At 31.3% G+C, this 14,631-nt stretch overlaps 1 protein-coding gene across 1 annotated transcript in view; it reads left to right on the top strand.

Moving 5' to 3' along the window:
- Window positions 1-10,397, top strand: part of LOC140920749 (uncharacterized) — a 21,865-nt gene extending 11,468 nt beyond the window's left edge. Inside the window, exon 3 of the mRNA XM_073369571.1 lies at window positions 10,326-10,397. Coding sequence (XP_073225672.1) covers window positions 10,326-10,397 — 72 coding nt within the window. The remainder of the gene's footprint in view (window positions 1-10,325) is intronic.
- The last annotated feature ends 4,234 nt before the right edge of the window (window positions 10,398-14,631 follow it).

Here is a 14,631-nt window from a genome sequence, read left to right on the forward strand (position 1 = left end):
TGCTTATATGATCAAGATTCAAGAAAAACAAGAGATATGAAAATCGATTAGGCAATCGATTTACCAAGCTTTAACACATTATACAATCGATTGAGCAATCGATTATCCTGGTGTTTTTCTGAATATATATAAGCTGATTCAATCACTTTTGAAAATAACTTTCATAATTCTTTCAGAACTTTTCACAACTTTTGAATACCTTTGAAAAACACTTTGAGAGAAAAGTTTTACAACACACAAAATATCCACTAGCTAAATACTTTTTGTGTGAGATACTATAGTGATTGAGTCAAAGTCTTGATATTCTTTAATCCTTTGAAAAAGGCAATTTTCTGTAAATTGAAAGGTTTGGAAATCCAGTAAGGAAACTGGTAGTTATCTTTGTTGATGTGAGATCATCAAGAAGAGGCTTTACCTAGATCTTGTGTGAGTTAGGTGATTAACTACAAGGATTAGGTGGTATAGAAACAAGAGTGAAGTGAGTTAGATAGATAGGCTTTGAGGAAGCTGGACAATCTGTAAAAGGTTTTCAATTCATTCTATTGGAAAAAGGCTGAAATCTTGTTGGATTTCAGGATTGGATGTAGGCTATCAAATTGATAGCTGAACCAGGATAAATCGTGGTGCAATTGTTTCTTATCCCTACTCTTTATTGATATTACATAAATGCATATTCTTGAATGTATGAATTAATGATTTCATATCTTGTTTAACATTATGAATTAAGCATTGTTTCTTGTCTCATATATTGATAACATTTGCAAAGTGTTTTAATCATTGCTCCTGAACATATCCCGCTGTCAATCTTTGATAATCTGTTTAATAACTCTCATATCTTTAGACTAACAGAGGCCATTATTAGTAACACTCAATAGGGCCCTTTTCGACAAGTTCTCAATAGGGCCATTTGTGAAAAGTTCTCCCTCAAAGAGGACTGCGACAATGAGACTCATGTCCCCTTACCTGTTTATTTTATGTGGAACTTTTTTCTTCAGGTCTCGTCATTAAAGCACAAGAAAATAAAACCATCCATGGTATCTAGTTTGCTCGAGGAGCACCCATTTTATCTCACTTGTTTTTTTTGAAAATGATAGCCTTATTTTTGTTGAGCTTCTCAAACGGATGTTGAAGCCCTAAAGTCTATCCTCCAACTCTACCAAGGATCTTCTGAACAATTTATTAATCTTGACAAATCAGAGATCTACTTCAACTAAAATGTGTCTTCAGGAAAACAAATTGACTTTCTTAGATGGACCCCTTTTAAGCTAGTAGAGACTCCTTTAAAATACCTATGTTTACCTACCTTCACAGGAAGATAAAAGAAGTGTGTTTTTGACTTTGTTCAAGATCGTGTTTGGAAGAAACTCAAATGATGGAATTCGATATATCTATCTTCTACATGAAGGTAGGTGCTAATCAAGTCAGTGGACAAGTCCATACCTACTTTCATTATGAGTTGCTTCTTACTACCTACATATTTGTGTGAACACATTGAATCCATCAATAAGCAGTTTTGGTGGGGCACTAGCCAGGGTGACACCAAAAAATATTCACTTGATTAATTGGAACAAATTTCAGCCAAATAACAAAGGGAGAAAATGTATACATGTGGGGAGAAAAGAACTATAAAACTACTTAGACTTTGGGGGAGCATTAAGTCAGTAGGAGTCAAGTAATAAAAGCCAGTAAATTTTTATCAAAAATTACAGTTTTGTCATCATCAAAAAAAGTGAGATTGTTGGAACCAAGTTGATTTTCCTCTTGTGATACTGATGTTAACAAATGTATTTTATGAGAACAATTTTTTTGGACTAATGGCTTCATTAAGTGTATATCAATTAGAACAAGAAAATCATAGGAAGGTGCCAAAGGAAGGTACGAGAGGAATCTACCAGAGGAAATGACTAGAGGATGAGATTAAAGAAACAGAAAAGCATATGCGCCTGCCTTTGAACATACGCCTCTAAAAGCAACGTGCCTCTGAAGGTTAAAAGATTTCCTTTGATGTTTGGTTATAAAGTTTGGGTTTGAAGATTGCCTCTAATAACTAGGTCTGAAGTCTGGATCTAAAGACTTGTTATGTAACTGGGTCTAAAGATTGTTTGAGGATTTAATTTGAAGCATGCCTCTGAAGCCCTTGCGTGCCTCTGATGTGCACAAACTCAGCATGCCTCTAAAAAGTTTATATCAAGTTATCATTAACTCTAAAAAGATTGTTCAACCCATGCATTCAATGTTTATATTTAGCTAATCAAAAGTTTCAACACACTCAAAATGTTGCCTTTGATATGCATCCTCTAATTTTGCACTGACTTTGGTGACTCAACAATGTGATTTACCCAGAGCCATTAATTCTAAGTTACACAATTCTGCCTTTGACTTTTATCATCCAAAAAACACAACATCTCACTAGAACAATAATGTCATTGGCTTTAATGAAAAGTCAAAGGCTTTTGATTGTAAGAATTAATTTTGAAGGAAATACATAGTTGAATCAAAATTTCTGAATATTCAAGAACAAACCCGAATCCATTCCTGCTCCAATCAATCAAGAGTATGAAGGTAGATTCACATGAATAAATTTTTGAACACAATCTAAAATTTAATACAATGCATAATTATAATTGAAGCAAATCTTTGACCAAGGTGACAAATAAGATATAACCAAAAAATTGTTTAGCACAAGATATGGTCAAAATATTGTTCACAAGAAGATATGACCAAAATATTGTTCATAAGAAGATATGATCAAAATATTATTCACAAGAAGATATGATCAAAATATTGTTCACAAGAAGATCTTGTCAAAATATTGTTCACAAGAACTGGTAAAAATATTGTTCATAAGAAGATATGGTCAAAATATTGTTCATAAGAAGATATGCTCATAATTTGCTCACAAGAAGATATGCTCACAATTTATTCACAAGAAGATGCACTTATAATTATTCACAAAAAGATACACTCATAATTATTCACAAGAAGAAACACTCAAACTTATTCACTAAAATATACACTCACAATCTGTTCACAAGAAAATACATTCAAAATTTATTCACAAGAAAGATATGATCCAGATTCAACAAGGACAAAAGTGAAGCCCTAATATATTCTATAAATAGATACTCAAGGAAGAAAAAGAAAACACAAACTCATAAACTCATATCCATACAATTATGAAAAACTTTTGAGAGCTCCAAGTATTCAAAGTTCAAAGATTTAAGTTCTAAAGAAACACTTGCTCAAAGAAATACTTTCTAAGTATTTTAGGGTGAGAAATCAATTGTAAATATTTGCTTAGTAGAAGCAAAACACAATTCGTTCCAAACTTGTGTAACCCAACCTGATAGTGGTTTAGTGTTCCTCAAGCAATCTGGGGTTTTCAGGTTGTGTTGAGAAGACTTGACTTGTAGGGTCAAGGTGTAGTTGTCTTCAACAATCTGTGGTTTTCAGGATGTATAGAGAAGACATGACTTGTAGGATCGATGTATTTGTTTGCCTCGAAAGGTATGGAGGTATCAGGTTGTGTTGAGAAGACTGACTTGTATGGTTATGTTATGTAATTCGATAATTTGAATTAGTGGTTAAATCCTTATAAGTGAAAGGACTGGATGTAGTTACCAAGTTAAGTTTATTTGTGTCACTTTACTTCTGCACTTTTTACTTTAATGTTGCCTCTAATTACTTAAGTTTGATTGTTACTGCCTTCATTTTAGTGACTAGTCACCAAACTCGAACTAGTTCTTGAATAAATAATTAAAAAAAATCTAACTTAAACAAACACAATTCAACTCCCATTCTCTTGTTTCAAAACCCAAACATTTTTCTTCATTTTTTAGCAACTTAGAAGCCTCCAATCACAAAATCTCCAACTACAAAGTTGTTACACTACTTAAGATGATTGCAAAGAGCTAAGGATCACTAGTTGAGGTAGCCATTTATCCCATCTTTTCTCTCAAACTCGTAAGAATGCATACATAGGAGAAAATGGTTTTATTAATTTTTTTATTAATGTTTTGAGCTTTAATATTGCTTGTTTATCACTATTATGGTTGTTATTAATGTTTAAGATGTTAAAGGAAAAATTGTCCTCTCTTTCTTTCTTTTGAAAATAAAAACCCTAAGTAAGGGAGTAAAATGAGAGTTTTTTTTTTTTTTTTTTTTTTTTTTTTTTTTTTTTTTTTTTTTTTTTTTTTTTTTTTTTTTTTTTTTTTTTTTTTTTTTTTTTTTTTTTTTTTTTTTTTTTTTTTTTTTTTTTTTTTTTTTTTTTTTTTTTTTTTTTACTTTGGTGCTTTGTTAATATTGAAATTAGAGGAGTTAATAACCTAAATAACACAAAATGAAATCAAACCCCAAATTTTTTACAAATACTAAATGTGATGTGTCACAATGTGAAATTTTGATTTTAGTAAGTGTTTGAGTAACATAATAAGTTGTTTTCAAATAAATGAGTTTGAACTGACAATATAAATTTTATTAGAGTGATTTAAGTTAGTAAAGTTAAGAAGACTTTTGCAAGTGTGCTTGATTATGTTTTTTTTTAAATTTAAATGACAGCTAGATATTAATGTGTTTGGTGATCAAAGTGATGAATTTTTTTAAATAAAAAATTCAAAGTTGTGAAATAAAGATTTTAAAGTGAGTGATTGATAAAAAAATTGAGTAGTTTTCTTGAGTAATGTAACCTTAAAGTAAATTTTATAATTCTCTACGTTTATGTAGATAGCTAATTAAGTCTTGAAAATGAACCGATATTGTTGACACTGAGTTAGTGGTGGGGAGAACTCTAAATAATTTATGTTTGTTATGTTTAAATTTTTAAGGATAAGAGATAGAAACAAAAAGGTCAGAGCAAAAATTTTGGAATAAGTTTTGAAATAAAGTGGTAAATGAATTGTTGTGGTTTATTTTAATTCAAAAGTATTTGAGTGGTAGAAATTTTATGAACTTTAAAGAAGTTAGGAAAAAGTTCTTGTAACAATCCGTTTTTTTTTCAAAACAAAAATCGAATTTCAGAAATAAAGGAAGAAATACTTTTGGATAAAATATTTAGGTCGTAACATAACGACAAAAGTCAACAAATATTTACAAGCAGCGGAAATAGTTTTTGAAACAAAAATCCAAAGTATTCAAACATCAACATACATCGGGGCTATGAGACCTATCAGACATAGCTCATACCACTGGGGTATTCTCGGCAGACACCTGTACAAAAGCACTGCCCCAAAAATTTTAACTCCCCTACGTCACATCAAAAAGTGGTACATGGACCCATCAAAACAAAAGTCAAGTTGACAATATAATGTATATGTACAGTCTTCCAAAATAAAGTAACCACAAACGCAAAAGAAAAACATCTAGCCCCTATACAAATATCTAATCTGATCATGCTACACAAAAAAACTATACAACCCGGATGATCTCCATGCGCCCCCCAAGATCCTTCTGACACAACATTGGTCAAGTATGACAAACTACCTTCCCATCTCTAGAGTACTAATCGGTAGGATGATCCTGGTTCTTATGTGAGGGCAAAGCTCAGATTTTCACAATAATTGTAAAGGTCGCCAATCGAAATTAACAAATATCACTTAGCATTTAAATTTTAAATGCACAAAATAACCTTTTATCTTAGCATACTCCTTGAAAGGGTTTTCATATACCAAACATGCATAAATAAGTTGAAAAATGAAGTTTTTTATCAAAACTACATTGTCGTATTCGAATACAACATCCTTGTATTTGAATACAATGCTAATTCACAAGTCAGAAGCAAAATCAGCACAATTGTATTCGAATACAACATCATTGTACTAAATACAACTGTAGAAAAATGCAGAATTCAATTTCAAAATGGTTTTGCAATCAATCAACACTTACAAACAAATCCAAAACAATCACACTTACCAATTACGACACAATCACAACAACAACTGAGTATACACATACAATCATCACAATATATCAAACATGACTCGCGTGCCAAGCACCCTGATGCAATGCGTATATGCCAAAATGCATGATTCTAGAATTCCAATCAAAACCCTCCTCGAAGGGGCGTAAATCATAATTGTACCGTCTATCACATGTCTTGTACTAATTACCAAGGTGCCACCCGTCACAGACCCGTACGATTTACTAAAGGGTCGCCTATCACAGGCCTTACACTATTTTCTAGAGTGCAATCGCTTACAGATCAGCACATTCTAGAGTGCAATCTCTCACAGATCAGTACATTCTAGAGTGCAATCTCTCACAGATCAACACGACGCGATAATCCCTAAAAGGATAAGTTGAACCAACAAATCACATTGCATCATTTCGTGGCCCATCACGGCCACCACTATCACCATGGCCCCATCGCGATCACCATGTACTATGAAATGCATGAGCATACTCTGACTCTTTCCACAACAATCATTAAGTAAATACAGATATAAAAAGATTCCCTATTTTTAATACTCATTTAACACTAATAATTTTCAAATTCAACACAAAGCATACTCAAACATATATTTTCCACCACCACACTTCAAATTTAATCCACAATTTACATTAAATTCGATCAATTCAAATTCCACAAAAACCACACCAAGCTCAATCATCAATCACCCATATATTTCCACAAAACTCAAACATAACTCATGCCAAATTAATTTTCGCAAACCACACATCAAATTTAATTTCCTCACAACACACATAAATGAATTAAATTTCTTTTCAACAAAATCACACATTCATTTCACAAAATTCCAACTCCACAAATACACGTATAGCATCATATATGCAAGCTAAAAATTTGGAAGGAGCCCTTACCTTAACAGTAGCTTTAAGAAACGATTACGACACCGCGATTAATTTCGAAAAAAAATTTGGTCGCGTCGTCGCTTTTAAAGTTAGTTCACTAGCACCGTAGCGGGATGGTGAGCAACTTTCTCTTCTATCACTTCTTGAAATGAAGCTCAAATATCGAAGAAAACTGAGGGTTTGTGTTTGACGGTTTTGAAAACCTTTAACATCGTTTTTCTTCATTTTTGAATCAGAGAAGAAGAATGAAGTTGAGAAATCTTTGTTTTCTCACCCACCAAGCCTTGGGTTTCTTTTCTTGAAGCAACCTGAGATATTTTTAACAAAACTGTCCGGTATTAAATTCTTCGTAACATAAATAAATTATTCTTCGACAAAAGATTCACCATACTTAATCTAATTTATTTATCGACGAATAATTTTAATCCGGGCATCAAAATATATTTCTGGGCATTAAACTCACAAAATATCAATGACTTGGCTAAAAAGCCTTAGAGTTCAACACCAAAATATACAAAAATACATAAATTAGAATTTAAAACTATGGACTTACAGTTCTCATGTGATTTTGAATTGTGGTATAAATTAAAATTTAGAGTCGTTTAAAGTTTGAACTCATATGTGTTGTTGTTGTTGATTATTTAAGGTGTTTTAAACTAGATTTGGTTTTAAATTTTTTTTTTTGAAAGACTTTGATGAGTAAAATGAGTTTTAGTTGAGTTGTATATATAGAAAGAGAGTTCAAAATTTTGTTTAAATGTTGGTGCGTAAGTAGATTTTGTGATTAAAGTGTTAAAAGTTCTATCTATGGGGTTTTGGTGAAAACAAGGTTTCTATATTTATAGTTAGAACCAAAAAGTTTTAGTCTTTAATATTAACTTCCCAATTTTTATCCAGACATTCAGCTTTGAGAAACAAAGTTTCAAACTTTACGATTTGAGAATAGTTCATATTAAAAAAAAAAACCAAAAAAAAGAGTTCGAGGTTTGTATATAAAAAAAGTTTGAAGGATAAATATTCATTTTATGAACAAAGTTTTAATCTTAAATTTTGAAGTTAAAAGTTTTGATTTTTATAGTAAAGATGTCAACTTTATGCTAAAATTTGAGGTTGAAGAAGTATTTAGGTGTTTTAAAAAACAACGATTGATTATAATTTTAGATTTTGATATATAGTTTTATCACGAATGAAGATTTTAGTTAGAGACCTAAAAGAAAATTGTGAACTTGGAAAATATTTTTTGTTGATGAGAAAATGTGATTTTTGTGTGAATGTATACAAATCATAGTTGATAAAGATAAATGTTTCAAAAATATCAAAGTGGAAGAATCATGATTTTGAATAGTTAGAATATTGGAAGTCTTAGTATTTGAGTTTTTTTGATAAAATTTCTTGATACAAGCCTTCTACTAGTTTTTCAAATATTAAAGTGTTGAAATTTGTGAAGATGATTGATGATTGAATTGAAATTTTGAACCATGTGAGTATGTTTGTCTTTGATTTATTTTGTTAAGAAAATATTTTGTCTTAAGTTGTTAAAGACAAAGATTTAAGTTGAACTTCAATAAATTTGTAAAATAATTTTGAAATAATCAAAGTATGGCATAATTGTTTTGAAATGGATTTTAACTTCACTTTCTCCTAAGTGCCTAAATCAAAGTCTTTTTGAAGTTAGGGAGCTTAATTAGATCAGAAAACCTAAGAGAAAGACAAACCTTAATTGATTTGGATAGTGGTCAAACCTAGGGTTAATTTGTGGGTAGTTTTAGAAACTTGTGTTGATTAAGTCAATTGATTGGTTTAAGGTACATGAAAATTGAGATGTGTCATTGGAAAATGTTAGATAGGTTATGTTGGTGTAGCATAAGTTGCTTGTGTAATAAAACATTGTCGAGTTAAGGGTATCTTCTAACGGTATTATATATGCTTGAACACAAAGTGTGTATGTATACATGTTCTTTGTGCTAGTGGTGATAAATGTTCACATGGTTGTTTATGTATTTGATGTGATTATGTATTTATAACTTATAACATATGTGTTACATATTTTGTTGACGATAAACTGTTATGTGTATGCTCTTTGAAAAAAGTGTTGAAAAATTATTAGTGTTTATTGAGTATTAAAAGTAGATTATTTTAATAGTTGTATTTACATAATAATCTATGTGAAAGAGTCAGACAATGCTCATGCATATCGTAGCTAGTGGTGATTGTGAGGGCCATGAGGTTGTTCCAGGTGTTGATGGTCAACATTTTCCTTGCGAGGATTATTGAGTCATCCTAGTTTGTGAGAGACTACACTATAGGAAATCGTACTAGTCTCTAAGAGACCGCACCTCGGTAAATAGTATTAGTCTATACGAGATTGTACATTTATGATTTACGTCCCTCAAGGAGGATTTTGAATGTCTGCAATCATGTGCATTATCATATAAGAATTGCATTAAGGTGCTTTAACACACAAGTATTATTTTTTATATGATGATATATTTATATGTATGTTTGTTTATCACTTGATACCATGTCATGTTATGCTTTCATGCTTTGTAATTTCATATATATGTTGTTTTAAGATTTGTGACCCTCGACAATTATTGTGGACCAAACTTATGCTCTAGGTTCTTAGAGGTTTGAGTTGTGTGGGAATGCCAACAACGTCAAAGCATGGCTAAGTGATGATTTAGATTGGTGATCATTAGCAATGAGGTTTAATGTCACTTGTGGGTCCTCAATACATAGTCATCCTCGGCTAGAGTTCAAGATTAGCTTAGGGTTTTATTTATTTTCTCTTCCTTATTACAATGTTGTTGTTGCAATGGAAATTATGCATCTAAGATAGTTGTGACGTTTTTTGGTCAATGTGAATTATTCGGTTGTAAGTAAGTCAATTGTGTCGAAATTATTTTATACAATGATTCTAATCGTCATTTTTGGAAAATAATTTTACAATTAAATATTTTACTATGATTTAAATTAAAGGATGAATATTTTATTCAGAAGTATTTAGTTGTTTAAAAAAAATACACTCTCATTGTTAAAAATTAGAGTGGTACAATTATCAAAGGCAAAAAATTACTTGCTTGTCATACTTATCAGAGGTAGATGATCACTTTCTATTTCAGATGCAGTGTGATCAAATGCTTGTTGTAGTAATCAGTGTCAAACTAATCAGAGTATTTTTGTATTAACAGAATCACTAGAGGCGCATTTTAGAGTACGTCTATCATACTCATAATATATTTTTCATAGTGAAGTCTTGATGTTCCTTTTACCTTAGATCAAACATCAAAGGATGCAACATAAATTCATATAGAATAACCGGATATGCACACTTAAATTGAATATTAGTGCTTTAAATTGTTCACACAAAATGATTTGTTATCATCAAAATAAGTAAATGGCATAATTCTTCAAATCAAGTTGGTTCTAACAGGAGACACGACTTTTTTTGAAGTGCCTTATGATGTAGCAGGCAGAGTATTCCTTGTCTAATTTCCATGTGCTTTTTGAAAATGCAGAACCTAGAGGTAGAGGATATGGGTTTCTTTTATAACGAAATATTTCTAAGTTTTCTTCGAAGGCTTCTATAAAAGAGTCATCTAGTGTATGTGAGTTAGACTTAGAGGAAGATGATACAGTGATGGTGTTTGAGGCATCATGGTTAGAAGATGCTAAGTTAAGGGAGGGTTTAGTTATTGTTTTAGGTTCAGCTGAAGTAATAACAGGGGGTTGGTTAGAGGATTTAGGTTGGGTTTGGTTAGAGGGTGCAATGGTAGATTATTCATTAAAATCACTTCTAAAATCAACAAAGGTAGATGTAGACTCAATAGTAGAAGTTACCTTTTGTCTTTTGCATAGAATGAGGCTAGCTTATTCCTTATTGGCATCCTCTTCTCCACCATAGTTGAAACCACATTTGCTTGCCTTGTCCTCTTTTTATCATAATCCTGTAAAGCTCTTGGCAGAGGTAAACAAACTAGAGGGATTTCTTGATTGGAGTGGTACATTATGATGTACTCTTGGATGACCACTTTATAGTCCTCTTCAAATATTGAAGCATAAGAATCTCCAACACTGAAAGGAATGTCATGTGACCCACTAATCTGACCAATGAGTTTCTTGATTTTACTATTTGATTTTATGTTGTCCTTTGCATTAATCATCCTCATCTTGAAGACACTGTTGATGTTGAATACATGAGTAGTGGAGAAAACCCTTAATTCATCCTTTATTGGCCCTCCTACTTCTCCTAATGACTTGGTAAAAGGTTTCCTCTTCAGCACGACCGTTATGAGTCTAGAGCAGAGGATGGTTTTACTCTTACTAGACCTAGAATTAATGACACGTGATCGCATGTGTTCCAAAATTAGGTTAGAAAGATTGGACTTGATCATTTGGAAGATGTTCCACATTAATCCCTTGTGGTCCTTGCTAATATGGTCCACATAACTACCTTTGGTCACTACACACCAAAAGAGAATTTTGAACAGAACTCGATATCAAGGTTTTAGGTGAACAACCTTGTTGTTAACCTTTGGGTATTCAAACATTTCTTTGTTTATTTGTCACACCAACCCTTTGATCATAACCACTCTCCATGATTATTCCATCATTCATGAAATTGGTGATGACAACAATTGTTTGTTGAGTAACCTTGACTCGAAGCCCTAGAACAACACTAGAGACTTCACCATCTTTCCTTGACTAGAACACATAGACATTCAGTTGTTCTGGGTTGAAGTAAATACACCACCCAATGCTAGCATATTCTTCAATAAAGTTGAACCCAATTTATGTGAGATTTGCAAAGTTGACATGGAGTTCACTAAGAATGTCAGTTGGTTGATGTTGCATGCTATGGTAGGAGATGGAAGATTGGAACTTGAAGGCATTTGAATCAAGAAGAAATTTTTGAAAAGGTTTCTAGTTGCAAAAGTGTGGGAAATAATGTGAAGGTAATGAGTGAATAACGAGTGTTTGTGTTTTTGATAAAATATTTAAGTTTAAAAAACTCAAATGGAAAAACTAACATGCACACATATTAATTACAAGACTACACATGTCAAGTTGCTAAGTGATTACACATATTTCAGGAAAAATGATCGAATAATGAATTAAATTTTTAATCAACTAGAGGTAGAAAAAAAAATTTATTCTAGTCACCACAAACGCGTTTAACCAAAACAAACTATTTTACTAGAGGCAGATCATACTTGCTTTTAGAGGGAAAACAAAGTGTGTTCTTGCAGAGGCAGATGCATACAAAGATTGAAATATCACTCCTTTAGAAATTGAATGTTTAAATTTTTCTTTATAAAATTGAATCTATCTTCAGCAAGGATTTTGTAAAAAATATATGTCCACTAGTGATCAAGTCCACAAATTTAATATCTAAAATACCCTTATGAACATAGTCCTTAACAAAGTGATGTTTGATTATATTTTTTGGCCTTGAATGTAAAATAGAGTTTTTGGTTTAACAAATAGAAGAAGTATTATTACAAAAGATAGGAATGTTACTCTCATTTATTTTGTAAACTTCTAGTTAATGTTTCATCCACAACAATTGAGTGATGCAACTAACAAATGAAATGTACTCTATTTCTGTAGTAGATAAAGCAATTTTTCCTCGTCTTTTGCTTGACCAAGATATCATATTTTCACCATGGAAAGTGCAACTTGCATTGGTGCTTTTTCTTTCTAGCTTTTCTCTAACATAGTTAGCATCACAAAAACCAACTAATCTTTACTCGGAGAATTGCTTATAGAACAAATCAAGATTAGTGGTACCTTTCAAATATCTAAAGATACTTTCAACAATATATTGAAATTTTGCGCACACACTAAACAAAATATTAGGTTTAAATGCAGTTAGATAGACGAGAGAACCAATCATTCCTATGTATGCCTTGTTACCTACCTTTTTACTTGATTCATCCTTATCAAGAGAACATGTATGATTCATCCTTATCAAGAGAACATGTAGGATGCATAGGTGTGAGCGTGGGTTTGCATTCATCCATCTTAAACTTCTTAAGAAGTTCTTTTGTATATGTGGTTTGATGAATGTATACACCTTCTAACCTTTGATGAATTTGAATTCCAAGAAATAATTTAAGTTTTCCAATCATACTTATCTCAAACTCATTCAACATTAACTAAGAAAATTCTTGACATAACTTAGCATTAATAGAATAAAGGATTATATCATCCACATACCTTGGACAATGAGAAGTTAATTTTTAGATAATTTTCTAAACAAAGTAGTATCTACGTAACTGGCATCTATCAAAATCATTTTTCAAAAGAAAATGACTTAGTCCATCATAACAAGCTCTTAAAGCTTGTTTAAGACAATATAAAGATTTTTTTAGTTTAAAGACATAGTATGGAAATTCATTATCTTCATAGCCAAAAGGTTGTTTAACATACACTTCTTCATTTCTGATTCCTCTAAAATTTGTAAATATGAAAAATATTTATGTAGCTTTGACTTTTTATGGTCAAGCTTCTTGTCATCAAACCTGACATGGATTGGTTCCTCAACAATCAAATTTTCTTTATTGTATACTCTATAGGCTTTAGACCTTTTAGAGTATCCCAAGAAGATGCAATTTTGAGATGGTGAATCAAACTTGTCATGGTTCTCTTTAGAATTTAGAATATAACATGTACAACTAATTTGATGAAAATAAAAAATGTTGGAATTTATTCATTTCCACATTTCATACAGAGTCTTATTAAGAATAGGTTTTAAATATATATTCTGAATATAAGATGCAATATTTACTACTTCTGCCCATACATGCTTTGCAACATTTAGTTCATGAATCATGGTGTGTGCCACTTCTTGAAGAGTTATGTTTATTCATTCCACAACACCATTTTGTTGGGGTGATCTAAGAGAAGAGAAATCATGTAAAATACCATTCTCTTCATTGAAGTTTTCAAATTCACAACTATGATCACTACAAATTGTTGTGATGTAAAAAACATTTCTCCCTTTGCACTCTTTTGCAGAAAGTAGTGAAGACTTTATGTTAGTCATCCTTGCGTTTTAGAAATTTTCCCGTGTATATCTAAAATAGTCATCAACAATAACAAGTCCATACTTTTAACCACCTACAATCATTGTCTTATAGGACCAAATAAATCAATGCGCAAAAGTACAAGTGGTCTAGACGTGGAAACAACGTTCTTTGAAGAAAATGATGATTTTATTTGTTTGCCTTTCTAACATGTCTCACAAAGAACATCTGATTTATCTTTCAAATTTGGAAATCCTCTAACTAGATTGAGTTTGTTCAACTTTGAGATTAATCTCAAGTTGGCATGTCCCAATCTTTTGTGCCAGATCAGTTGTTCCTCATTCACTAACATGAGGCATTATACTTCTTGTTTTTCTAAATATGATAAATTTATTTTATAAATTTTATTTTTCTATCTGTTTGACTTCTTCTTTGGTTCATCTTCAACAAGTTCAATGTCAATTGAAGAGTGAAAAACACAAGAAATGAATGTTTGAATTGTATTTTGTAAACGTAAAAACTTTTTTCTTTAAAACAAATGCTTATTCAAAAGGAAGATGAAACAAAATAAGTAAAGAGACAAATAAGAGAAACACAAAACAAATTTATTTTAGTTCACCACCAACATGCTAACTACATCTAATCATTCCCCTCTAAATGATTTAATCCACTAAATCAATTGATTTCTCACAAGTCCACTAGAACACCTACTAGATAAAATTGATTGTGTTTAAGTCTTCTCAACCTTCTAGCTTAGTTCAATAAAAACTGTTGAAGACAACAACCATTACTAGGT

Source organism: Cicer arietinum, chromosome 6, assembly GCF_000331145.2.
Source record: "Cicer arietinum cultivar CDC Frontier isolate Library 1 chromosome 6, Cicar.CDCFrontier_v2.0, whole genome shotgun sequence".
Classification (NCBI taxonomy): domain Eukaryota; kingdom Viridiplantae; phylum Streptophyta; class Magnoliopsida; order Fabales; family Fabaceae; genus Cicer; species Cicer arietinum.